This window comes from Eublepharis macularius, chromosome 3 (genome assembly GCF_028583425.1).
Source record: "Eublepharis macularius isolate TG4126 chromosome 3, MPM_Emac_v1.0, whole genome shotgun sequence".
Taxonomy (NCBI): Eukaryota; Metazoa; Chordata; class Lepidosauria; order Squamata; family Eublepharidae; genus Eublepharis; species Eublepharis macularius.
Window position 1 is genome coordinate 164,587,322 of NC_072792.1, and position 26,736 is coordinate 164,614,057.

The 26,736-nt window shown below is 44.1% G+C and overlaps 1 protein-coding gene across 1 annotated transcript in view; it reads right to left on the reverse strand.

Annotated features, from left to right (window-relative positions):
- Positions 1 to 26,736, reverse strand: part of ARHGAP42 (Rho GTPase activating protein 42) — a 202,375-nt gene that overhangs the window by 54,615 nt on the left and 121,024 nt on the right. Inside the window, exons 5-7 of the mRNA XM_054973588.1 lie at positions 23,538 to 23,639; positions 15,145 to 15,255; positions 2,146 to 2,250 (exon numbers count right to left, since the gene is read on the reverse strand). Of these exons, the coding sequence (XP_054829563.1) occupies positions 2,146 to 2,250; positions 15,145 to 15,255; positions 23,538 to 23,639 (318 nt within the window). The remainder of the gene's footprint in view (positions 1 to 2,145; positions 2,251 to 15,144; positions 15,256 to 23,537; positions 23,640 to 26,736) is intronic.

Below are 26,736 nucleotides of genomic sequence, written 5' to 3' on the forward strand. Positions count from 1 at the left end.
CTATTATCTTTGCTTCTTCTCAGCCCTTCATGACCTCTGGATGTGTCCCACTTACAATTCTGCTGAAATGATGATGGGTGAAAACTGATCCCCCAACATAGGACCAAACTACCTCCCCCCTGCAATACTGGTCAAAGATTAGGCCTGGATTTCTGATACCTGCGATGTCTATGGCTGATTCTGCACACGTTGGATAATGCACTTTCAATGCACTTTATCAATCGTTTGAGGTGGATTTTTTGTTCTGCACACAAAATAATCCGTTCCAAATGATCTATAAAGAGGATTGGAAGTGCATTTTCCAACGTGTGCGGAATCACTCTACATCTCCCCTCTTCATTTAAACACACTGTACATGTTTATTTAGTTCAAATCCATGGTTTTGAGGGGAACACCTCTTTCTTTCTCCCACCCAAACAGCAGGGAAAGTCAACTCCATGTTCAGGTGGATAGGCAGCTAATATTGTCAGCTATTGAGCTTTATTGAAGGATAACGAACTGTGTCAGTAAAAATAATGCACACAGAGGTACTTTTCACACTCGTACTTTAAAAGAGTTTCTGTACCTGTTTTGCATCCTGTGTTTGCAGCGGTTTCACACTTGCAAGCTAGTCAGCAGATGCAGTGCCGCTCTTTGTCCGTGTTATCCCTGATTCCTGCCCTCCCCCTGGGGACATACTGTGATTTTATTTTGAAGCTGCTGTCAACTCGCGGCTGGCCCGATTAATATCAGTGTGAACATTTTTGTCCCCTTTCTGCTTCTCTCTCCCCACCTTCTCCTTTTCCTCAGGAGCTGATTGGTCTGTGCGGATCTAACCACATCCACACTCCACAGCTTCTCAACCTCTTTTTCCGCCTTTTTTTTTTTGGTTTTCTAAAGAACAGTAACATTGCCGTGCTGCAATGTTAAATGCTAATATTGTACCATTTAACAACAGCTGATCAGTGGTGTGGGGCTGAGCGGGTGGGAGTGAGGCATCTCGCACAGGTGTGCAGTGGCTGGGCTGTGATACTGGGGCCGCAGCTTCAGCCTGCCTCCGTTGCTTAGCTGTTGGAGGAGCGGGGGGAGCAGCTGATCGGCAGCGAGGGACTGGTTGCATCAAGCTTTCCCAGCGCTTGCTGCTGAGCTTCCCCGCTGTTCTTCCTGCCGCTGGCCCCATCCACAGAGCACTACAGTTGCAGGCTTTGAGTTGTGGGAAGATGGTGCTTGGTGGGGCGGTGGTTTAGCGGGCAGGAGCGAGGCATGGGTGCATGGTAGCCGGCCTGTGATACCGGGGCTGTGGCTCCAGCCTGCCTCCATTGCTCTGCTGTTGGAGGAGTGGGGGGAGCAGCTGATTGGCAGCAAGGGACTGTCAGCATCAGGCTTTCCCAGTGCTTGCTGCTGAGCTTCCCTGCCGCCATGCCAGTCTTGCCGCCCCCAGTCCCATCCACAGAGCACGATGGTTGCAGGCTGAGTTGTGGGCAGACGGTGCTTGGCAAGCGGTTTGCGGCATTGCTGCAGCCCGGCGTGGGGTCTTGGCCCCTTCCCTCAGCAGGTGTCATGAAAATTGGCTCCCCCCTCTTCCTTGGGCATATTAGATGGGCAGCAGATCCCCAGCATGGCGGTAAGTGGGGCACATATATTCCTATATATCCCATTCCTGTCCTCAAAGAGGAGTGTTAAAGGCAAAAACATCCAACAATTGAAAGCAAGGCTGAAGTAGTTGCATTTTGGATGGGATACTTTCAGTCCTGGTGAAGGGGAGGTGGAGGCAGGGCAGAAGGAATATTGAAGTAATACTTGAAAGTATCTTCCATTGATTTCTGAACTTCTAGTTATTCATTTGTCCAAGGAGCTCAGGCCACACAGAGACGCTGCTCCCTTCACTTTATCCTCAGAACAACCCTGCAAAGTAGGTTAGGTAGAAAGAAAGGAAGTGTAACCAGCCCAAGGTCCCCCAGCATGTTCCATGGCTGGGTGAGAATTTGAACCCAGTGCACCCCAGTGAAGTCCTAGACTGACAATCTAAGCAATAGATCGCTGCTGGTTTTCTAAATATGTGATTTATTTTCCAAGAGATTCTAGCACTGTAACAAAGCACTGCCAATCTTACCTTCATGATACCAACTATCTAAGAAGCTACAAAAAAATGTAGCTCAGACTTACATTCTGCAAATTGAACTGCAGCTGCTGCTTGTATGGCGCGAACTCCTGGGCAAGTTCATATCCCTCATGATAAAAAGTAAATAATCCCTGAAGAAATGCCAAAAGCTGAAAAGGAAAAAAAAAAGAATGAGACTCCAAACTATGCATTCAGAACTCCTGTTTTAATGATTATCTAACACAGAATACAAACAGACGCATCTGGGAGCAATAAGTGTGCATGTGGGGGGAGACCCCTTTTGATGTAGGGGGAGATATACAATGATTAATTTCAATACGCTAATGGGATTTGCAGTGATGAGGCAGAAGAGTTTACATCTTTCCAGGAATTACTTGTAGAGCTTCTCTGAGGTCATGGCAAGGGGGGGGGGAATGGAGAACCTGAAAAGTGTATGGGGGTGGGGGGAGCTGAGGCTGAATAAAATACTTCTCAGAAAGGAAGGGAGGAGAGAACTCCACCCTACCTCTTCTTAACATGTCCTAGACAGAGTCCTGGAGAAGAAGGGGGAGGAAGCATGCATATTAGATCCAGAAATCTAGAAGCTGAAATCTGTTGGGGAGGGGGTGACAGTCCCCCGAGTGGCAAGGGGAATTGTCCCTCGGTCCTATATGACCCAGCTTCTCAATGTATATTCCTGACGGTTTGCTAACTGCTAGAGACCACTATGAAGCAAAGCCGCTTTCCCCCAGTGAAATCATACAATAGGACAGCAGGAGACAAACAAGCAAAACACCTATGAACGGGCAAAAGTGCATTGGCTTGGCGCACACAACACAAGATGCTCTGTGTTTTCTGCTTCATTTCCATGTGGGGCAAACAACCAACGGTTTATCGTTAGAGGAGTGAGCTTGATTTACCATTCCGTATGCGCACTTGCTCAATGCAGCCTTCCTTGCTACATGCACAGCCAGTTAATTAATCGTTTCCATACCATAATTTGTTTGTACATCTGATGCACGAACAATTATTTGTTCTATGCTTGCCAAACAAGGATTCCAACCCATAGCTTAATCTTGGGTTTAGAGGTTAGAAAACAAACCATCATTTGTGGTTTTGGCAAATTATAGTTTGGTGTGAATGTGGAAGTGGTTAATTAACAGACTGCGATCCAGGGAAGGGGGGAGAAGGGGAGCTAGTTATTGCTACAGGGGAATTAATCCACTGTGTCACTCATTTCATTTTTTTTTTGTCCTTACTGGGGTCTGAATTTTTATTCTAGTTGATTGTCAGGAGGATTGTGGATTAAAAAAAAACCTGAATGACAACCATATGGATGCATGATAAAAATTGCAGAGGACTGAGCTCCAATTACGAAGTTTAAGAATGAGTTTGCAAATACAGTAGTATAGTTCAGGACAAGCAAACAGTGGCATACCAGAACATTTTGCCCAATATGTGTTGCCAGTTTTTTACCCAAGCAATAACAACAATAATAATATTTGATTTATATTCTGCCCTTCAGGACAACTTAATGCCACACTCAGAATGGTTTACAATGTGTGTTATTATTATCCTTACAACAATCACCCTGTGCGGTGGGTGAGGCTGAGAGAGCTCTGAGAGAGCTGTGATTGACCCAAGACCATCCAGCTGGCTTCACGTGGAGGAGTGGGGAATCAAACCTGGTTCTCCAGATTAGCATCCTGCCGCTCTTAACCACTACCCTGAGACTACTAGCATGGGAGAAGGCAATGGGTATGGCTTATGCTCATCAGGAGAGGCCATGGCTCACTGGTAGAGCTTCTGCTTTGCATGCAGAAGGTCCTAGGTTCAAACCCCGGCATCTCTAGTTAAAAGGACCAGGCAGTAGGTGATATGAAAAGTCCTCTGTCTGAGACCCCGGAGAGCTGCTCCCAGTCCAAGTAGACAATACAGACAAATGGACCAAGGGTCTGATTCAGTGTAAGACAGGTCCATCATTTCCTTCTGGACCCATGCAGCAGCAAGCCAAACCCAGGATGAGTCCTTAGGGGTTCTGTCAGCACCCAGTGTTCGCTCCCAGTGGGCCTCTCCAAGCATAACCTCCTCCATTGGTTTTGTGCATTACCAGTAATTTCACAGGTAGGTGCTGAAGGGTTCCCCCCTCCCCCGGCAGGCACTTGGGGTCATAAAGTTTGCTCCCCCATGATATAGTCCTCAAACTCTGGACTCTAAAATCAAAGCTAGCTACTTCCTCACCAAATTAAACCACTTAATGCAGCCCCAAACTATTAGCTCACTTTTGATAAAGATGAAAGTTGGCAAAACAGAGAGGCTAAGGCACTGAGCCTCAAATTAGAAGATCTCAAGGTGGAATCCCAGATTTGCAGGGAGTTCACGAGGTGGCATTTCTTTCACAGCCTTAACACTCTGTCTCCAATATAGGGGACTGACAGTACTGAACTACATTATTGTAACAGTTACCTTTACATTTCTTTTCATCCAGTCTGGTGTAGGCAATAGTGTTGCCAGCCTCCAGGTAGCAGCTGGAGATCTCCTGGAATTACAACTCGTCTCCAGGCCACAGAGATCAGTTCACCTGGAGAAAATGGCTACTTTGGGGGGGTGGATTCTATGGAATTATGCCATGCCAAGGTCCTTTCTGTCCCCAAACCCCACTTTCTCCAGATTTCTCCCCCCCACCCCACCCCGAATCTCCAGGAATTTCCCAACATGGAGCTGGCAACCCTAGTAGGCAAATGGAATCATGTGTGTAGATTTGTATGATAGAAATTATTCAAAAATCTAAAAGGGCCACGAATTCTGTCTGTTTCCCGCTCTCTCCAACCTTTATTTCATAAATCACCCTGTTCTGGAAAACCTCAATCAGCCCTGTTAATACTGCTCATTTTAATTCTGATGTTGGTAGAAGACCCAAAAATTATTTTTAGTGGTCTAAAACTCCTTGCTGCCCGTTTTCTTTATTTCCTCATGCACTCTGGTTTACTATTAACATACTGCTAAAAACAATACCTTTGTCTAACTAGGCTTCAGGTTACGATTTCCCCAGAAAACAGATACTTGAAGACAAACTACAATGAAAACTGAGAACACAAACATTTCATTTTCAGAGTTCAGTTTTCATTTTGGGCCTACTTCTTTAACTCAGTACTGAAGGAAAAGAGTAACGGGCACTAGATGGCAGCAACATCCAATTTATTATGAACTATTGAACCTGTCTGTATTGGAACTGGGTTTTTTGCAGGCTGGCTTTTAAGAGCAAGCAAGATTTCTATCATTCGATTCCCAGGTAGTCTTCTAAGATAAGAGTTGCTATCTATAGTAGACTCATCCCAGAAGGAGTGCTTCCACCTGCTCAGCCATGACTTGCATTGCACATCAGACACCAGGCTGAGAGTTTTCTCAAGGAACCTGCCAGAAGACTTCAGACAGGGGGGCACAATTTTAGTGCATGGTGAGAAGTTGTTAAAAAAAATTCTTCTACAAAACATTTGATACCAGAAGCTTGGGAGTTCTCAGGCAAGATACTCAGAGGTCCAATCTAGATGGACCAGACAATAGTTTTCGCCATGTTTGTTCACGTCTATGCACCTTTCTCATATAAAGCGAGAAGGGCAAGGCTTAAGTTCTCCCCAAAAAAGGTACAAAAATTAGGTGAAGTAAAACCTCCCACTTCCTTTCAGCAATATCTTATGCTTAGCACTCTTCTCATAGCCGGACACGTTTCTGGTATATCGGGGAGGAAGATGAAGAGAAAGGTGTTTGTGTAATGGACTGTGGCAAGGTAAGGCATGAAAGGGGAGAGTTTGGATCCTTTCGCCTCCCACAACCCTGTTTATATTAAGCTAAACACATTCCATCCACTCCCATTATCGACTTTACAAATGAGCAATACAAAGATGTCCCTCTTTGGGTCCACTGAGTCTGAAGCAGGAAGAGTAGCAAACTGAGAAATCTCCCATGCTACCTCTAACCTCCCTGCAAAGAATGACAATCTTGATGGGACGAGTGAGCCCTTTTGCTGTTCATGTCCCTTAGCAAACTCCCACCCTCTGGAGTTGGTTTTGTCCTCCAATCAACTCCTCCGCAGGGAGCAGTCCACTTCCAGGAGGGCCTGGAGATCTCCCAAAATTACAGCTGTTCTTCAGAACACAGTGATCTTTTGTCCCAGAGGAAATGGCTGCTTTGAGAGGTGGACTATGGGGCACTGTGCCCCTTCCCCAAATCCTTTCCTCCTTAAACTCCACCCCCCAAACCTCCAGGAATTTCCTAACTTTGATCTGGCAACCTGACTCCTCAAGCAAGAGCAGAGAAGGAGGGAAAGAGGAGTGTTCCATGCTCTATGATTTCCAGTCACAAATGAGAACCATATTGGATGCTATGTTATCTTGATATACCTTTTACTTATTTATTTAAAATATTTATATCTTGCCTTTCCTCATGGTCTCAAGGCTTTTTACAAAACAAGATCGATAGGGTAAGAGAAGCAGCAAGTGTGCTTAACTCTTTCCCTGCCTTGCCAAACAGACCCACTCCCAGAAGCTCTGTTCCCCAAGAAATTCCAGGGGCACATTTAAGGGAGCAAACGGGCATGTGGAATTCTAGAGAGGGAAAAGCAACCATGTGCAAGTGGGCAAAATATAAAACACATGTGTGTGTGTATTGTATACACATATACACAATATATTGTCTATACACACACACACACACACACATATATATACAGACATATATATGAAACAGGAAAATGGTGGACGGGGGAAAATTTAAGCAACCTTATGCTGCTGACATTTTCTGGACTTCTGGAAGCAGCTTTCCTGTTTTAAAAGGGTCTGGATGTCATTGCATGCAGCTTGACAGTAACGTGAAAATTGGGTCAGAGAAGGTCTTGACTGGTGACTGGGTTTTTAATGTAATTTTTAATCTGTGATCAAACTAAGAAATGGTGCCTTTAACAGGCAATTCATGTCCTTCACTTCCTGCAGCATTTCTATATATATCCAATCACACTAAACAAATGAAACAATCTTCTTCTAGATTTGCCAGGCATGGTCTAGCAACCAGCAGAAGATGGGGGCAGACTTGCAATGATGGCATGATGCCACTCCTGGGGAAAACCTGGAGGTGATGTCACGCCTCTTTAGGAATCATTGGAAACTCTATGGTTTAAAACCATAGAGTTTCCAGCTATTCCTGGAAAGGACTGACATTACCTCCAGATTTTCCCCAGGAGTCACGTCATGTCATTGGCTCTTCATCTATTATAAATTCCCCCCCCCCCCATTGCTGTAAACAACAGAAGGAAATGGGAGCTGGGAGCAGAGGCCTAGCAACTTTGCTTTCTACAGAGTCAGAGTCTTGGTCTAGCAAGGCCAGTATTATCACATGATCTACTAGCTGATCTTTTTAATTGGCGACACCAGGAATTGAATCTGGGGCTTTCTGCATGCAAATATAGTGTAGTGTAGCAGTTAAAAGTGTCAAGGAAGTTGATGTTCAGTCATGAAACAAACTGGGTCAGGCTGACTATATCACAGGGCTGTTGTGTAAATAAGCTGTGATATATGTCACCCCAAGCCCCTTGGAAGAATGGTGGGATAAAAGTGTAATTAATACATAAATAAACAGTATTGCCACTTCCTGTTTCTGGAAAGGCTCCTGTGCTTTTAAGTGATGCATGGCAGACAGAGATTCAAGTGGCATGTGGTCAATGCCAGGAAAATGCTCCATCTGTTGAATATCTCCCCTGTCAGGCAGCCAGTATAGGAAGAGGCACTTTGCAGAAAAGAGTACAGCAACACTAAGCAAAGCCTCTCTACCCATCCTCTCTGCTTTCTGTAAAATGCCGGCCCGTTTGATTAATGCAGGTCAGCTTTCTCCCCTCCCCTCTTGTTTTCCAAATTGCGAACAAAATTAATTTAAGACTAGATATCTATGTATACATTGTGCTCTCCGTAAATCACAAAAAAGGGGGAAAAACAACAACAGTGAGCCAGGAAGACAGTAACTTCTTGGCTGATGGATTGAAGGGCTGGAGGTCAAATTCTTGCCCTATCCAAAATGGAAGTGTGATCTTCTTCCTGTGAGAATGAGATGACCAAACAATCTCAGGGTCACCAGCACTACATAAAAATAAATAAAGACTCTTCCAGGCTTCAGATGCCGCCTTGTTGCTTTCTGGAATCCTCGCAGGCCAGCTGCTAACACACCCGTGTCTGTGTTAAATTAGTGTAAGCTCTGGTGTACTGAACCGCTTGATTTAGGTATACAGAGCAAGGCGAATGCACGGTTCTGGGCATATCTGAAAATTGTTAACACACATTAGGGGACTGTGTGAGAAATTTGGGAGCGAAATAATCAGGCTTTCTTATCCTCCAGTCATAAACAGGATGACATAAATGAGGGGGGGGGGGCTAATTTCATGATTCCTGGTCTGCCCCTGGATCCTTTGAAGTAGAGATGCCAGGATTAAACCGAGGACCCTCTTGTACGCAAAGCAGATTCTCTGTCCGTTTTGCTGAGGCTTCTCCTGTAAAGGATCCTGTGGACAGGCATTTACAGGAGAAGCCTCAGCAAAATGGACAGAGCATCTGCTTTGCGTACAGGAGGGTCCTCGGTTTAATCCTGGCATCTCTACTTCAAAGGATCCGCCGCTGCAAGTCTGAGTCGATAATACTGACCTTGGCAGACGATCAGTGGTCTAATTCAGTGTAAGGCTACTTTATGCATTCATGTGTCCTGAGAATTTTTTGCTCGGAACTTAATTCCAGAGCGTGCAAGGGTCTGATTGGGACAGTAACCGAGGAGAAGGATCTTAAGCGTCCTTTCCCACATCATTTTTTCAACCTGAAATGGCCTCCAGGGAGTTGCTATCCCAGCCCATACATTTCCCTAGTTCGTCAAAAGTGACTCCCTAGAGCTATTTCAGATTGGAAAAGAGCATTGTAGGGTGGGTGGGTGTAGCCCCCCCCCCCTGCATGCTGCACTGCCAACCCGAATCAGGTCTGGGCAGGCCTGGGAATTAATTCTTGAGTGCAGAATTCTCAAAATACGTCTGCTGGTATGACACAAGAGACAATCTAGGGAACAATGCATTGTGTAATTAGGCCCTCAGATAAAACACCACCAAGAAGACTATATTATCAGCTCCAATGTAGTACTTTTCAATAGGGTCATCCATAAAATGCAAAACTGATTTATTCAAGAGGACTCTTCTACACAGGTAATAGGTCTGTACTGTACAGAATGGTTTAGAGAGATACTTGAGTGAAGGTTTGAAGACTGTGGTCTATATTACCGTGTGTAATTACTATGTAATTTTTGCATCATTTATTTATTTCCTTTATTTATTCTCACCGAGACTCGAGGTGGATTACGTAGTATATTACATAGTAATACGAACATTGGCTGGGACATTCAATAAACAATACAATATGGTAAGGATGACAGAAATTTGAAAACAAACAGAAATCCAATATAGAGCTGAAAAACAATGCTGAAACAAAACATAAGCAGATTAATATGGCATATTAAATGGTGCAGAACGATCCAGTAGGAGCATACTTACAGCAACAGACAGTACATAGTAGTATAGTCTACAGTCCCTATTCCTGTACCACATCAAGTTAATGCTTATGCATTACTTCCACTTTGTTTTCAGATTTCTGGTGGGTTCCAGATCTCTACAACACAAATCCTATTTCACTCACTGTTGGATGCCCCATCCTGCAGATTGTGTTGACTATTTCTCGTAATCAGCCTTGAGTCCCAGTGAGAAAGGCAAACTATAAATAACTTAACCGCTGCGTGGAGGGCAATCTAAACTCCCCTCTGTCTGGAGATCAGGGAGCGGGGCCACCAGCCATGTGACCATTTTCGCTGAGGGCGATTTAAACTTTTAAAAACTCCCCCCTTGTTCCAGCTGACCCAAAGTGACATCATCGGTCCTGGGAGTATGCACGCCCTTTGCGCGCGCACATGTGGTAACAGGGGCACCACCTCCCGCCAAGAGTTGCCCCGTGTGCTGGCAACCCACTGAGTTCCACCACCTCCTTTCCCAGAAAAAAAGCCCTGCTGAAGCAGGAAAGAGGCTGAGTGGTAGAGCTCAAAAATAGGTCCCAGTTTTGATTCTGTAACCTCCTCCCTCAAAGAGATCTCAGGGAACAAGAGTGGGAAAGAGGCCCTGAAGAGCGGCTGTCAGTCAGGGTGAGATGGACTAACAACTAGACTTCTTATAAGGTAGCTTAATCCATTCAAACTGCACTGAATTAATGGTTATGTTTCCATCCTAACCCCCCCCCATTAATTATACATATCAAACACCCTCTTATCAGTGTATTACAGTGTCAACAGGGCTCCTGTTTATTTGTTGTGAATGTTATACAAATTTGCACCCCTCAGATGAAAGCCGTTCTCCTACTGGATAAACCACATTTAACTCCAGGCTTACTATCCCAGGATCAGAACTGGTCAAAGTTGCTTCATTTTCCCAGGAAATATTAGTTTTGTGGCAGCAGCTGATACAAGACTGGAACTGGATTATTTTGTGTCATATGCAGCAAAAAAAAAAAAAAGAATAAGTTCCTTTTGTGGATTCCAAGGAAAAACTTAGCATTTCTTGTTATAATTTGCAGCTGTACCGAGTGTATTAGTTTCTTACTAAAAGATCAAGTAATCATTTTACAGAATCCAGAAATGCCCCCAAGAGCTGTTACTGGTGCTGATGCAAGTTACACAGAAGAGAACATCAAGATGATTCGGCCAAGACGGCTCTATTTTCTGGAAAAAGCTGAGAATTATCCACAAGTTTCTTCTTGCACAGAGTGTTGCGCTTCTGCCAAGAATACACAAGCGACTAGATATTCAGGTGATAGAAGAATTTTTTCATGGAAATACGAAATAGAGTTGAACTAGGGCAGGAGCAGGCACGTTTATGAGTATTTTGTTGGCAAAGCTCACAACTCAAAGTTTACTGCAGGCAGAGGCCCAGCCTTCCCTCAAGACTGTAAGTACTTCATGATTTCCATGACTACACCATGAAGAGCTTGCAAGGTGCAAAAGGAGATTGCCGGCCAATCTGAGCTATGCATATTCTGAAGTAAAGGCCACCAGTTTCAACAGGACTGATTCCCCCGTAAGCACAGAAGTGAAGCACCAAGACGACAAGTTAAAGGCGCATTTTGCTCTCGTCTGCCTTAGCAGTTCTGTGTTGTCTGACGCTTCCTTGCTCTTACTACCTTCATAAAAGGTCAGGTTGATTGAAACTTGAAGACTAGTGCCTCAGTTAGGAATCCCTGAGCCAATTTTATGTTATGAAATATTCGTCAAGCGCTGCACAGACAACACCGTTAAGCACAAGTTGTTAAAGTGTCATGCAGATAGATGGCAAGACGTCTGCAATTTCATTCCAGGCTGGACGAGAAACAGTTTTTCCTGAGCATTTAAAGAAGCAGAGATGATTCTCAAGGCCAGAGCTTCCTAGCTTGGAATATTAAATTTCCTTCTTTAATTAACCAGCACATTCCTCTTTAAATGCCTTCATTGTCGATCTGAGGCAGTGATTTTCAAGCTGTGTTCATAGGAACCATGGGGTTACTCAAATTCCAGAGGTAGTCATGCTAGTTTTGTTGAAGCAACAACAAAAAGCCATCTTGTGGGACTAACAGATTTATTGCAGCACGGCCATAAAGCCAAAGTTTAGGCCAGAATGCCGAAGCTGTTCCCATATCCAGGCTATATACTCTTATGGAGCCTGACACCACCAGCCATACAACCAGGAAACCATTCACTTACTCATCTTCCAGCATGATATATTTCATCCACTGCCAACAAAAATCCTTCTGCTCTCTATAAAAGGGCAGGCTGGCCAATTCCCACACAAAAGAATAAATCAATGGAAGATGATTTCAACTTGTGAGAAACCAGTGGGCAAATTTGTAGGGCCCTCTACTGGTAACTTGGAAGTCACCATTATTCAGCAAAAGAATGCTGGGGATATGTCTTCCAACAGCAGCTAGTCACAATTCAAATATCAAACTGGACAATGGTTAGGGATATTGTACTATGGTTCAGCATGTTGTCTGAACCGACAGCCCATTTCAGTCAAATAGCAAACAAAAATCAGAAATGGTAGGTCTGAGATAAGGTAAGGTATTGAGTCCTATTGATTTCTTCTGCTCATGTTGGGAGTGGGTGGGTGGGTTAAAGCAATTTTTAAAAATTTCCTCCTCTCATGGCCGATCACCAGCTCCCCCTTAATGCTGTTCCGGGGGGGGGGGTCCCCTCTCCCCATGGAAGCAGCATTTCAGGGGGCATTTGGGCTGCAGCAGAAGCAGGAAGGTGGAGAAACTGTGGCAATTCCATCTGTGGAAATGTCATCACGTTTCAAGTCAATTAATTGTGTGAACTACTGTTGGGCATTAAATGAGACTGTCAAGTCAGGGTGATCCCTGGCCCCAGGGAGGCTTGATTGGTCTCAACCAGGGCCAGGGACCTTTTAGGCGTGGCCCCAACCTGGTGGAACTTTCTGTCTGTAGATACTCAGGCTTGCCAAGATCTCTTATCATTCCGGCAGGCCTGTAAGTCAGAGATGCTCCACCAGGAATATGGTTGAGGCCAGTCTCATATCCATCTGATAAGCCTCCCTATCGGTCTCCTGCTTGGGGGGGGGCTGTATAGTCATCTCACCCCCCCACATGAGAAGTCACAGTGTGACCGGAACAACTGAACCCCCCCTCCCCCTCATCCTGTGTTCTTTCAGCAGGTGTGGATGGAATGGGCCACAATCTTGGAACTGTATTTTACATTGTATGATGACATGATTATTATTGTCGAAGGCTTTCACAGCCGGAGAACGATGGTTGTTGTGGGTTTTCCGGGCTGTATTGCCGTGGTCTTGGCATTGTAGTTCCTGACGTTTTGCCAGCAGCTGTGGCTGGCGTCTTCAGAGGTGTAGCACCAATGACAGAGATCTCTCAGTGTCACAGTGTGGAAAAGATGTTGGCAGGTCATTTATATCTACTCAGGAGGGGTGGGGTTGAGCTGAGTCATCCTGTAAGAGTTTCCCAGAGTGTGGAATGCTAATGGCAGGAGGCTTCACTGTATCCTGAGGAGGTTCTTTTGCATATGGATTGGTGCTTGATGTGCTAATCTTCTCTGCAGGGCTATTGTCGGGTGTGGAGTGTTTTGTTAGCCTGGTGTTTTTCAGAACTGGAAACCATGCTGTGTTCATTCTTAAGGTTTCTTCTTTCCTGTTGAAGTTTTGCTTATGCTTGTGAATTTCAATGGCTTCCCTGTGCAGTCTGACAAAGTAGTTGGAAGTGTTGTCCAGTATTTTGGTGTCCTGGAATAAGATACTGTGCCCTGTTTGAGTTAGGCTATGTTCAGCCACTGCTGATTTTTCAGGTTGTCCAAGTCTGCAGTGTCTTTCATGTTCTTTTATTCTTGTCTGGATGCTACGCTTTGTGGTCCCGATGTAAACTTGTCCACAGCTGCAGGGTATACGGTATACTCCTGCAGAGGTGAGGGGGTCTCTACTGTCTTTTGCTGATCGTAGCATCTGTTGTATTTTTTGGGTGGGTCTGAATACTGCTTGAAGGTTATGCTTTTTCACCACCCCCGACAGAAAAGAGGCATAATGAAAACATTAGTGGATCGTGCAAGACGGATATGTGAGCCGCACTTTCTCAATGAGGAAATTAATCATCTAAACCACGCACTTCAGGCAAATGGCTACTCCAGAAATGAAATCCGAAGAGCAATCAAACCCAGGATGAATCAAACAACCAAGGAAAAACAGTCTCCTACAGGAAAAGTGTTTTTGCCATATATCAAAGGAATTACTGATCAGATGGGAAAACTTATGAAAAAGCATAACCTTCAAGCAGTATTCAGACCCATCTGAAAAATACAACAGATGCTACGATCAGCAAAAGACAGTAGAGACCCCCTCACCTCTGCAGGAGCATACCGTATACCCTGCAGCTGTGGACAAGTTTACATCTGGACCACAAAGCGTAGCATCCAGACAAGAATAAAAGAACATGAAAGACACTGCAGACTTGGACAACCTGAAAAATCAGCAGTGGCTGAACATAGCCTAACTCAAACAGGGCACAGTATCTTATTCCAGGACACCAAAATACTGGACAACACTTCCAACTACTTTGTCAGACTGCACAGGGAAGCCATTGAAATTCACAAGCATAAGCAAAACTTCAACAGGAAAGAAGAAACCTTAAGAATGAACACAGCATGGTTTCCAGTTCTGAAAAACACCAGGCTAACAAAACACTCCACACCCGACAATAGCCCTGCAGGGAAGATTAGCACATCAAGTACCAATCCATATGCAAAAGAACCTCCTCAGGATACAGTGAAGCCTCCTGCCATTAGCATTCCACACCCTGGGAAACTCTTACAGGATGACTCAGCTCAACCCCACCCCTCCTGAGTAGATACAAATGACCTGCCAACATCTTTTCCACACTGTGACACTGAGAGATCTCTGTTTTTTGGTGCTACACCTCTGAAGATGCCAGCCACAGCTGCTGGCGAAACGTCAGGAACTACAATGCCAAGACCACGGCAATACAGCCCGGAAAACCCACAACAACCATGATTATTATTGTTGTTTTTAAATGTATTTATAATTGTTGCATTATTCCTGTTGTAACCCGCCCTGAGCCCGTTTGCGGGGAGGGTGGGCTAGAAATCAATCAAATAAATAAATATAAATAAGTCAGAGCTATGGCTGCTGCCTTTGCACCATAAAAAGTGCCATGTGGAAAAGATGGCAAATCAAAGCAAGGCTAAATCATAAGGAGACTGATAATGAAAGCAAAAAAGCAGCGATAAACTGTGGTTTGCTTTTACATGTGATACCACACTCCATGGGCTGGGTTATAAACCACGACTGGTGCAAACTATGATTTTGTATGATGTCTCTAATAAACCCTGGTGTTACCAATCTTACAGATCAGTATGGAAAGGGATCCCCCTGCAGAGTGGGAAATATGAACTACTGATTTAGGGAAAGGAAGAGTAAATTAAGCATAACTCACCGGCTCAACAAACTCAAACTTTTTTCTCTCTTGAACTTCTTGGATCTTAAAGACATATTCTAAGGAAGCTTCATAAAAATTTTGATGCTCTCGGTCGATCTGGGAGTCTGCCTAAAGAATGAAAATACGAAAGTTACAGCAAACCATATGCCATTGCTAGATCAAGTTTCTGCAATACGTATAATTGCTTGTTACTGGGTTGGATGCAGCCCTTCTGAGAGTTAGTGGACAGGTATGCTGCCCTGAGTTCTGTGGAGGAAAGGTGGGATGAAAAAATGAACTGAGAACAGCAGTCTCCAAATTAGGTCCAGTCATTCTCTAAAAGAAACATGTTTGTGGAAGGGGTTTTTGGTACCTTCCTCCTTCCACTGAAGCCTGTTCATATCCCAAAAATTCACTCCTGAGGGGCTGTAATGGAGAAGGGAAATCAAAGATCCCATCCACCATTAGAAAAACCCTATCTCTGGACACCACTCATCTTACCTTGGCAGGCAGGAGCACTGTATGACTTGTTTGTTTGTTTGTTTTATAGTCCAACTTTCTCACAAGAACTTGGCAGATTACACATTGTAAGTCAATACAGTCAACAGCTGGGATATTCAGTAAACAATACAACTGTGTATGGATTGCAAAGATTTGAAAACAAGCAGAAATCCCATACAGAGCAAAAACAATGCTGAAACAAAACATGAGCAATTTAACATAACATATACAATGACACAGAAATGAACCAGTAGGAGCATGTGCCCAGTAGTATAGTCTACAGTCCCTATCCCTTTACCAAACATCTCTCTGAACCATTTCCTCACATCCCTATTACCTGTGTAGAAAAGCTCTCCTGAATAATTCAGTTTTGCATAGTTTGTGGAAGGCCAGGAGAGGGGAGCATTCTTTACCTCCTTAAGCAGTCTATTCCTCAAGGCAGGGGCCACCGCAGAGAATGTGTTTGTATAGGCAGTTATTAATGTTTTCCATTTGCAAGCTGGAACCTGCAGAGGCCCTGTTCAGATAAGCAAAGCTGCCATGGCAGAGCATAGGGAGAGAACCACTCCCACAGCTAGGAGGAACCAAAGCCACGAAGAGTTTCATATGTGCAAGCCAAACCCTTGAATTGAGCCCAATATGATGGGAAGTCAATAGAGTGACTGCAGGAGCAATATGCATACTCTACCTAGTTCTTGATAATAATTAGGCAGTGGTGTTCTCCACCAACTGGGGTCCACAAGTTGACTTTGAAGGGAGACCTGAGTGGACAACAGTTGTCAAGTCTCAATGTTACCATGCCATAGATCCAGGTGGTTTCATCTTTTAAAACTGTTTTTGATGGTCTGCTTTAATCTTGCGGACTGTTTTATCAATATTATTTTTAAAATGCTTTTACACGCTGGCTTCTTTTTAATAGATGTTTTTGTTTATCATTGCTTTTTAAACTTTTATTTTAAAGATTTTAATATAGCCTTTTACTCTGTGAGTCCCCTCAAACAGGTCTTAGAAGAGGTGGCACACAAATTTCCGAAATAAACTAGAGAAGTCAAAGAGCTAGGGAAAATAGCTTCCCAGCTGAAAAACAAATCCCAATCTTACTTTTAAAAAAGTAGCGGGACATTCTTTAATATATGAACTCATTGGATGCTGATACAAAAACAAAATATTTTTTTTCTTAAGAAATTACATATCACAACAGGTGATATGTGTCAGGTGGCTTACAGTAACACCCCATCTGACATTGATAAAGTGAAGAACAAGAGAGAGGGGGGGAAACGCCTTCAATGTGATCCTATCTCTTGAAAGTTACAGAGAGTTAATTTTCTTAGCAGTTAAGAGAAATAGCTGACATGAAAATGTTACATCTTCCCTGTATTTCTTTTTTTAAGAAGCATATAAAAATACAAGTTAAGATACAGCAGTATTCGTTAAATGTAATCATACCCAGAAGGAAAAGAATGCTGGATTAAGATCCTTTAGGATGAATTCTGCAATCCTTACTGGGTGATGACAAAGGGAAAAAAACTTGGTCATAAACAACCTTACTAAGAGGAAACCTGGCTGTATTCATGAACACTGAGTTAATTCTTTGATTAGTATTTATGGCTGTGTCATTTGTACTTTAGCACTAGGAATAAACGCTTGAGAAACCTTTCACAGTAACACTGAAATACTGGGAAAATCAGAGAAATCTTTATTCATTACCAGTTTTAGATGCTCTGGGAAATTCTGTTCTAAAGGCATGGAAAGTGAGAATAAATCTCAAAGATTCTTAGGTCTAAAACAGATAAATGGCAGTAGAACCAGATCTGGGAATGGTGGCTGCACTTTCAAGGGAGGTGAGTAGAATGGAGGCGGTTAACCCTTTTCTTGCCTGCTTTCTGCATGCAACACTTCCTACCGGTTAGACCTCACCTAGACTATTGTGTTCAGTTTTGGGCACCACAATTTAAGGATATAGACAGGCTGGAATGTGTCCAGAGGACAGCAATGAAGATGGCGAGGGGTCTGGAGACCAAGTTTTATGAGGAAAGGTTAAAGGAGCTTGGTATGTTTAGTTTGGAGAGGAGACAACTGATAGGTGATATGATAACCATCTTCAAGTACTTGAAGGGCTGTCATATAGAAGATGGTTTGGAGTTGTTTTTTCACTGCCCCAGAAGAGTGGACCAGAACCAATGGGTTAAAATTAAATCAAAAGAGTTTTCAGCTAAACATTAGGAAGAACTTCCTGAAAGAGCGGTCCCTCAGTGGAACAGGCTTCCTCGGGAGGTGGTGGGCTCTTCTTCTTTGGAGGTTTTTAAGCAGAGGCTAGATGGCCACCTGACAGCAATGCTGATTCTGTGAACCTGGGAAGCTCATGAGAGGGAGGGCAGGAAGGGTTACTTCAGTGCTTAGTTCTTGTGAACCCTTCTTATATGCCCAGGGTAATGCCAATAACCACCTTGGGGTCATGTAGCAATTTCCCCCAGGCCATTTCAGCTAGGGATCCTGATGCATCTTCTGGACATGGAGCAGGGGTGGGGGGGGAGAGGTAGTTCTGAATTTCCTGCATTGTGCAGGGGGTTGGACTAGATGTCCCTGGAGGTCCCTTCCAACCCTATGATTCTATGATTCTACTGTGAAGTGGTCAATACACCGGAGAAACACAGACGGCTGAGGTGGATCTCAGCCAATTACAAATACTTTTCTGCTGCTTTCATACTTTCACACACATTCCCCTCCCCGCCCCCGCCAAAGTTTTGCTGCTGTTTGTTGGAAACCCAGGTTTCTAGACCTAGATCAGCAACAGAATGTCCAGTCCATTCATGGAAGTCATCTCTAAACTATTAGAAATGGTGATTATAGTTTTGCACCCCACAGATGACTTAGTTGTTGGCTCATGGCATGGCAAAAATCAAAAACACCAACAGTTAACATCAAAACACATGGAGGCAATGGGCCTATTTCCTTAGACGTATGGCCTTATATGGAATGGAGTAAGCCATGTACATACCTTGTTGGTTTCATATTATATTTAAAGAACGGCTGTAGCTTTCTTTGAGACTAAAACACTCCAGAAGTGGAAGCAAAGAAAATAAATCAAAAAGAGTAATGTATGCACTGTGGAGAGCCAGTTTGGTGTAGTGCTTAAGAGCGGCGGGACTCTAATCTGGAGAACCGGGTTTGATTCCCCATTCCTTTGCTGGAAGCCAGCTGAGTGACCTTGGGTCAGTCGCAGCTCTCTCAGCCCCACCCACCTCACAGGGTGATTGTTGTGGGGATAATCATAACATACTTCGTAAATCGCTCTGAGTGGGCATTAAGTTGTCCTGAAGGGTGGTATATAAATTGAATGTTCTTCTTCTTGATTAAAGTGTTGGGCTTGGATCTGGGAGAAGCAGGTTTGCATCCCCAATGTGCCACGGAAGCTTGCTGGGCGACCTCGAGCCAGTCACACACTTTCAGCCTAACCTACCTCACAGGGTTGTTGTGAGGATGCAGCACAAGCAGGACTGTTTTTCCAGCAATGTATGCCGGTACACAGCACCCTCATTTCTTTCTGTAGTACCAGCCCTCCTTTGGCCAGTGCATTTGGGCTCCCAAGATGGCAAACATCCTGAGTACCACCACCTCTTTTTTAAGGAAAAAAGCAGTGAGTAGAAGAAAACGGCGTAAGCCATTTTGGGTCCGCAGTGTAGAGAAAAGTGGGGTAGAAACAAAGAAACAAACGATAAGGTGCCCCACAAAACCTCTCGTTTTTTTGCTGCTCGTTACTCATACATAGCTCCTCAAAGAGAAGGAGCTGGAGAAGGCACCTAGTGAGAATATTGAGAAGCAACTGAAATGAGGCTGAGAGAAAAGAACTTTCAGTCACAAAAAAAGGCGGGGGGAGGTTGGCATCCACTAGCCAACTCCCCCCATTCTTTTCCACACAGAAGCAGCAGCAATACATCAGCCCTACTGAATGCTGTGAAAGAGCTTACCAATTATAGACGGGGTCATATATATTTACTGGATAAACAGGCTATATAAATATACCAAATAAATAATATAAACACGGGACTCCATATGGATGTTCAGTTTGAATCTTCCCCTCTCCTTCCCTCTAAAAAGGGGTGCATTGCTTCTACTGGCTGTGTGAGGCAACCGTCTGACTAGATGTCTAGTATAGTGCTCACATCACATCACTCACCACACGCAAAAGATTCTTTTCGGCCTAGTAAGTGTTTGAACTAGGCCTACCTTTCATCATCCCTTATCTCACAGTTTTTAGATCAAGATGGGTAGTCATGTTAGTCTGTCTGTCTGTAGCAGTGGAAAAGTGCAAGACTCCAGTAGCACCTATAAGACTAACAAAATTAGTGGACTCACATTGTAGCTGTACCTGAAGAAGTGAGCCGTGGCTCACGAAAGCTCATACCCTACCACTAATTTTGTTAGTCTTCTAGGTGCTACTGGACACTTTTTCTTTTCTAGTTTTCAGATAGATTCTCATCCTCTTTTATTGTTGCCAGCTCCGGCTTTTATGGCTGGACTCTGACATCCCTTGCTTTTACCTATCAATGATAAGTTAAATTGGTTCATTCCAATCTGGTTCTTTTGCTGATTCCTTTTGCGCAGTTTTAATTTGCTTTTGGAGGCTTCATTGGGGTGGATCCTACCCCCATCCTACTACTCCTCTGAGAAAAGTTTATTCATTTATTCAATAAAATATTTATATCTCACCTTTCCTTTTCGCTCAGGTTTGAAGTCTTCCTCCAGTTTAAGAAACCTTCCTCCAACTTAAGTGGTTCTTCTATTGGATGAGCCATTTAAACTGGAAGAAGGCTGCTTAGAGGTTGATTAGATCGACCTCTTTGTTCTTGGATTAGTGTCATAATCCACCTGGGGTGTGGAAAGTCCAAAATATATAATGTTTTCAACAAATGGGTACAGGTTGGCTGGGTCCATGTGCCATCTGGAGGTATTTACGTCGTGGTCACTTTTTCCCCAGCACACCTGTTGCAGCTTTTGTCTCACAGCAGTTCAGACTGCAGGTCATCTTCACGGAAGGCAGGGAGTAGACCGTCTCACCTCACCACGGAGTGTGACCCTAGATGACATTTTTGGTCCTTTCAGCCTCCATAATATTACATTTGAAATTCAGGCTTTTTCTTGTCATTAACAGCTTTGGCCAGTAGTTGAATTGGCAGGATATGCTGCAAATTTCAACACGCTATAGCAATAATTTACATAGTGCATAAACATCTTAAAATTTTTGCATTATTATAATTCTTTCCAAGAGCCTGTGTCTATTATGAAAAAGAACAACTAGTCACGACTCACGAAGCGGTTTGTTAAGAAACTAACCCAAGAGCATTACTCTTCTTTTCCATGAGATTATTCTTTAGCTGAAGCCAAATCCTTTTATTTTAACACAGTTTTTTTAAAGAAAATGCACTGTATTTGTTGTCCTTGTGCTTTGTTTCAATGCAATTGTTGTTTGGACAGTGCAATTTCATAAATAATCCTTAGAACTTCCCTGTAGAGAAACATGGTTTATTGAAACTCAAGAATGAATTGGCACTTAACTCGACTTAACCAAATCTCCGGTCTGTCAGGAAGCACATTACGAAATGCATTCCCATCTTGTGTGTGTGTGTTTAATGGCAAGTGTGTCCATTTTCCCTTCCATTAATGGAGATGGAATTCATGCTCTGGGAGAAACTGTGCATTTGAAAATTCAACAGGCCCAGGTAACAAAACCTACTTGCAGTTAATTTCACCCAACAGGCATCTGTTTAGTGCATAATAATCAAGAGCCAATTCTAAGCTCATAAAAATTGCCTTTTAGAAGTCATTCCTGCTTACAATGAAGGAGAGAACAGCGCCCAGAATTCAAAGGGCACAGGGATCCTCTACAAATAAATATTTAGCCCTTCCACATCTTTCTCTTCTCCACGAAGCACATTCCTTCACCTTCATGATCTTATACATGCAGGACATAGAATACTCGTCGTTTCCTTTCTTCTGTAGCTAACAGTGCTTAAACACATGAAGTTGGTACAGTTGGGATGGAGGCCTGGGAAGAACAGATCATGGACTGATGGAGCTGGAGTCAGCTATCAAACCCAGGTCCTGTTGAGGATGGGACACAGAGTCTCCCTACACAAGACATCTTACACGGGGATGCTCAAGTGTAGGGAGACGCAATGTTAGCCAGGAAATGTAGTTTAAAAAGACAGAGTTGGTGGAGATTGTTTTTCAGAGGGTTTGTTAATTTCATCTTTGCCTCCTGGAAAGCTCTGTCAATTTCACCTCTCTACACAAGGCTAGTTAAAAAAGACAGAGCCAATGGAGTTCGCTCCTCAGGAGGTTTGTTAATTTCATCTTCGCCTCCCCAAAGGAGAGGTGAAGAGCCTTCAGGCAGGCGAAGATGAAATTAACAAACCCTCTGTGGAGAGATCTCCACCGGCTCTGTCTTTTTAAACTACACTTCCCAGCTAACATTGCGTCTCCCTACACTTGAGCATCCCCATGTTAGATGTCTTGTGTGGAGAGACTCAAAGTGAGTTACAGCAACCAGAGGGAGACCGAAAGGAGGACAGTCTGTAGCTTGCAAGCACAGAGTTTATTAGACACCATGCCTGCTGATGAAGCTTGAACTTTTTATATAAGCCAGGAAGTACTGCCCACCTGACCCTGTTTTGGCCTGCTAGTGTAAAGGAACTTTCCTGCTGACATGGTACAGAGCTTTGTCTCTCAGGCTGAATCTTCACTTGATCATCATCCGATCAAGAGCCACTTAATGCCGATGGGAGCAATAGTCCGTAATGGGCTCAGGACCGCATGAGCCTAGGTTGGAGGATGGGAAATGAGAGGCTGCTCTACAAAAATGTGGACGTGATGTTTCCTTCACAGCTGAAAGAAGCTGTGAGACCTCTTCTTAAGAATCCATCATCGGATAAGAGAGATGTGAGCAATTACTGTGTCCCAATCTCCTCTGTAGCCTGAACACACATGAAACTGCTTTGTACTGAGTCATGCCATGGGGATTATCGGTAGATGAAGCCAAGAGAAAGAGTGGGAGAGGTCTTTGTTTGGAATAATCGTTGTAATTACCAATGTGTCTCAGAAGGGGAGTTTGATAAAGCTGAGCAGCTGATAATGGTGGGTTTTACTGACAGTACTGCGTCACCTGTCTCTGGCTTCCTGTTATGAGGAAATGGAAGAAGAGTTCTGGGATGGGCAAGATTCTCTTCTCTCAGTGGATAATCCATTCATGATTTTTTATGGACACAAACTTTGGGAAGAGCTTTCCTCTGCCTGAGCATTTCAGCAGCTGATATACTGAACTAACAAGGTTATGGGTCAAGGGATATATTTTTAAATAATTACTAATTCATCATCAGACTAAAAATGCTTATTTTTTTAAAAAAGTAAACCATTCATCTAACAATATATTTTTCATTCCAATGTGTGTACTGTTTACAATTTAAACAACAAAATGATATATTCACACTGTAAAGGATGTACATTTCAGGAAGGGACTGATAAAGTTAGAAATGATAAAAATGCCACGAATATGTTGGCTTCAGATTCTAGACTGAACATTATGGAAAAACATAGAGCAAGTTGTATATTGTCTGCCTGCTCCTATTTTATTGCAGAATTCAACATTGGACAAATATAAGGTTAACGTGGAGCAAATTCCAAACACTAGGCTTTGATTTGAAATATAAAAATATACAAGGATCATTTGAGTTAAAGTAAATGCAAAATATTTCTCATACAAATATGCTTTAAGAACTAGAATCAAAACCTCTGTATCTGTTCAGAGTAAATTAAGAAGACTTCCCCCCAAACACATTTTTCTTTGTTGTAGTAGTAGTAGTAGTAGTAGTAGTAGTAGTAATAATAATAATAATAATGTGTCAAAAGCTCACATCTTGCAGGTGTGACTCTTTTTTCTTTGCCGACAAATTTAAGTGCTTCTCTAGAGTAGAATAGTATTTTTCACTTTCTTTGTCAAACTTCTTCTTTCCTTCCTGGAAAACAAAATGTTCCAGATTAAAGAAGCAGAAACAGCTGTTTCTATGCAACACAAAAGCTGAGGGGGTGGCAGAAATACAAGCATCCTCATCATTTGAGAACCGCATCAAGGCAGGGCTGGAAATCCGCACATGTGAATTAGCCAGCACCAAAGATCAATCACCCAATACAGACAAATTTTTCTATTTCCTTAAAGGCAATGCTTTTCAATGGTGTAAATTGACACATCTGACTGCAAAGCATCACGCAAGGGTGTATGGCTGTGAACTGTATGCTGCACGAGTCAATTTGCCTTTGATTGTTTTCTTTATTCTGCTGTTCTTCCAAGCTAACTCAAGGTCCTTTCCTTATTTTATTTTCACAACTTGTGAGGTAAATTAGGCTAGGCTGAGAGACGGGGATTGGCATAAGGTCACTCAGTGAACTTCAGGGCAAAGTGAGAATTTGAACCCAGTCTCCACCGTCCTAGTTTGGCACCCTTGCCAATATACACACGCTATTAGCCCGACATGCTCTGTGTATGCATTCAATAACCAGTAAGAATCACAGGAAATATACAAAACTATAATCATGAGGTAATCCAAGCATTTCTCACACATTCTGCTTTTATTTGTCTTATATCTGCTATACGTCATGTTCTCACATGACTGGAAGTCTACCACTGTAACCAAGTACATGCAATCTTCTACTTAAGGTGTAAATGGAAGGAAAACACTGAAGACTTTATAAAATATTACTAAATCTTATTCCTGCTAAACAAGAAAAGCATGCCCCAAACCACTGCAAAGTGACACTTCAGGTTTCTTGTAAATCAGCAGGATATAATTGTTAGACTGTCATACAAGGACTATGGAGGACCCAGTTTCAAATCTGCATTCTGTCATAAAGTTCACCAGGTGAAGTTGGGTGGGTCACATTCTCTCAGTCTACTCCCTCACAGGTTTATTGTATGAATAAAATGGAGGGAAGGAGAACCAGGTATTCTACCTGGAAGAAAGACAAGATAAAAACGAATCTGAAAGATGAATATCTTACTATATAATTGAGTAAGCATATTTCAAACAACTCACTTTATACCCTGGTGCACCACCAGAGGGTGCTGCCATGGAGGGAAGCCTAGGCAAGGCACCATGTCCCTCCAGAAAATGTGCCATGGTGGGAAGCCTAGGCCAGGCGCAGGATGGGAGCAGGTGGCAATGCCCACCTCTCACCTTCACCCAGCTGGTATTAGGAGTGAGGCAGGTGGAAATGCCTACCACCCAACTTAACCCAGCTGATATTAGGAGTGGAGCAGGTGGCACTGCCCACCCTCATGCCTCAACCCAGCTGGTATTAGGAGTGGAGCAGGTGGCACTGCCCACCCCCACCTTAACCCAGTTGGTATTAGAAGCAGAGCAGGTGGCAATGCCCTCTCCACACCTTAACCCAGCTGGTATCAGCAGCGGAGCAGGTGGCAATGCCCACCCCCCTTTGAATCAGTTGGGATCAGGAGCAGTGCAGTTGGCAATGTGCGCCCCCCGTGCCTTAACCCAGATGGTATTAGGAGCGGAGCAGGTGGCAATGCCCACCCCCTACCTTAACCCAGCTGGTATTAGGAGCAGAGCAGGTGGCAATGCCCATCTCCCACCTTAACCCAGTTGGTTTTAAGGGTGGAGCAGGTGGCAATGTCACCCCCAACCATAACCCAGCTGGAGCAGAGCACTTGGCAATGCCCACCCCCCTTCACCACGCTGGGATCAGGAGCAGATCATATGGCAATGCCCACCCTCCTTCACCTGACTGGGACCAGGAGTGGAGCAGGTGATAATGCCCCCCGCCTTAACCCAGCTGGTATTAGGAGTAGAGCAGGTGGCAATGCCCTCCCCTGCCTTAACCCAGCTGGTATCAGTGGCAGTGCAGGTGGCAATGCCCACCCCTACCATCACCCATTTGGGATCTGGAGTGGAGCAGGTGGCAATGCCCACCTTGCGTCTTCATTTGGCTGGGCTCAGGTGCAAAGCAAGAGGCAATGCCCTTCCTCTCTTCACCCAGCTAGCATAAGGAGCACAGCAGGTGACAATGCCTGCCCTCTTCAATCTACTAGAATAAGCCACTGAGCAGGCAGCAATGCCCACCCTGTCTTCACCCTGCCGGAGTCAGGAGCCAAGCATGCTGCAATGCCTGCCCCCCCCTTCAACCTGCCAGAAGCTGGAGCAAAACAGGTGGCAATGCCTGCACCCCCTTCACCCAGCTGGGATCAGAAGCAGAGCAGGTAGTAAAGCCCGCCGCCCACCTTCATCTGTCAGGATCAGGCGTGGAGCAGGAGGCAATGCCTGTTCCTCCCTTCTCCCAGCGGGGAGCAGGTGGCAATACCCACCCCCTTTCACCCAGCTGGAATCAGTCTTGGAGCAGGCGGCAATGCCTGCCCCCCTTCACCCAGCCGTAGTCAGGTGAAGAATAGGAGGCAATGCCCACCCCTTTACCCGACATGTTTCAGGCATGGAACAGGTAGCAAAGCCCACCACCCCTTCACATGGCCGAGATAAAGGCAGATCAGGCGTGGAGCAGTTGATAATGCCCAACCTCCTCCTTCACCAGCTGGAATCAGTGATGGAGGAGGAGCAAAAGCCTGCCTGCCCGCCCTCCCCTTTCTAGAGCTCGTTGTATTTTTCCCCACAACAGGCTTTGTTGCTAGTTACATATAATTTGACAGTGATGGAAAGTTCTGTCAAGTCATAGCTAACTTATGGTGACTCCTGGTGGGGTTTTCAAGGCAAGAGGCTAATAGAGGTGGTTTGCCATTGCCTGCCTCTTCAGCTTGGCCTTCTCTGGAGGCCTTCCATCCAATTACTAAACAAGGCCGACTCTGCTTAGCTTCTGAGATCTGATGAGATCAGGTTTGTCTGGGCTCTCCAGGTCAGGGCACATATAATTTACTCTTGTGATATTAATGTAAATAAACAATTACATTTATTTGACACATTAAAAGGTGTGTTATTTTCTGCAAAATAACAGTTCCCAGGTTACCCTGATCTTTCTGCATTTCTTATTCGATGTAAGAGCTTTTTCATGATCATAAACCCACAAGGAGGGACTATAGATGTTACTACTATG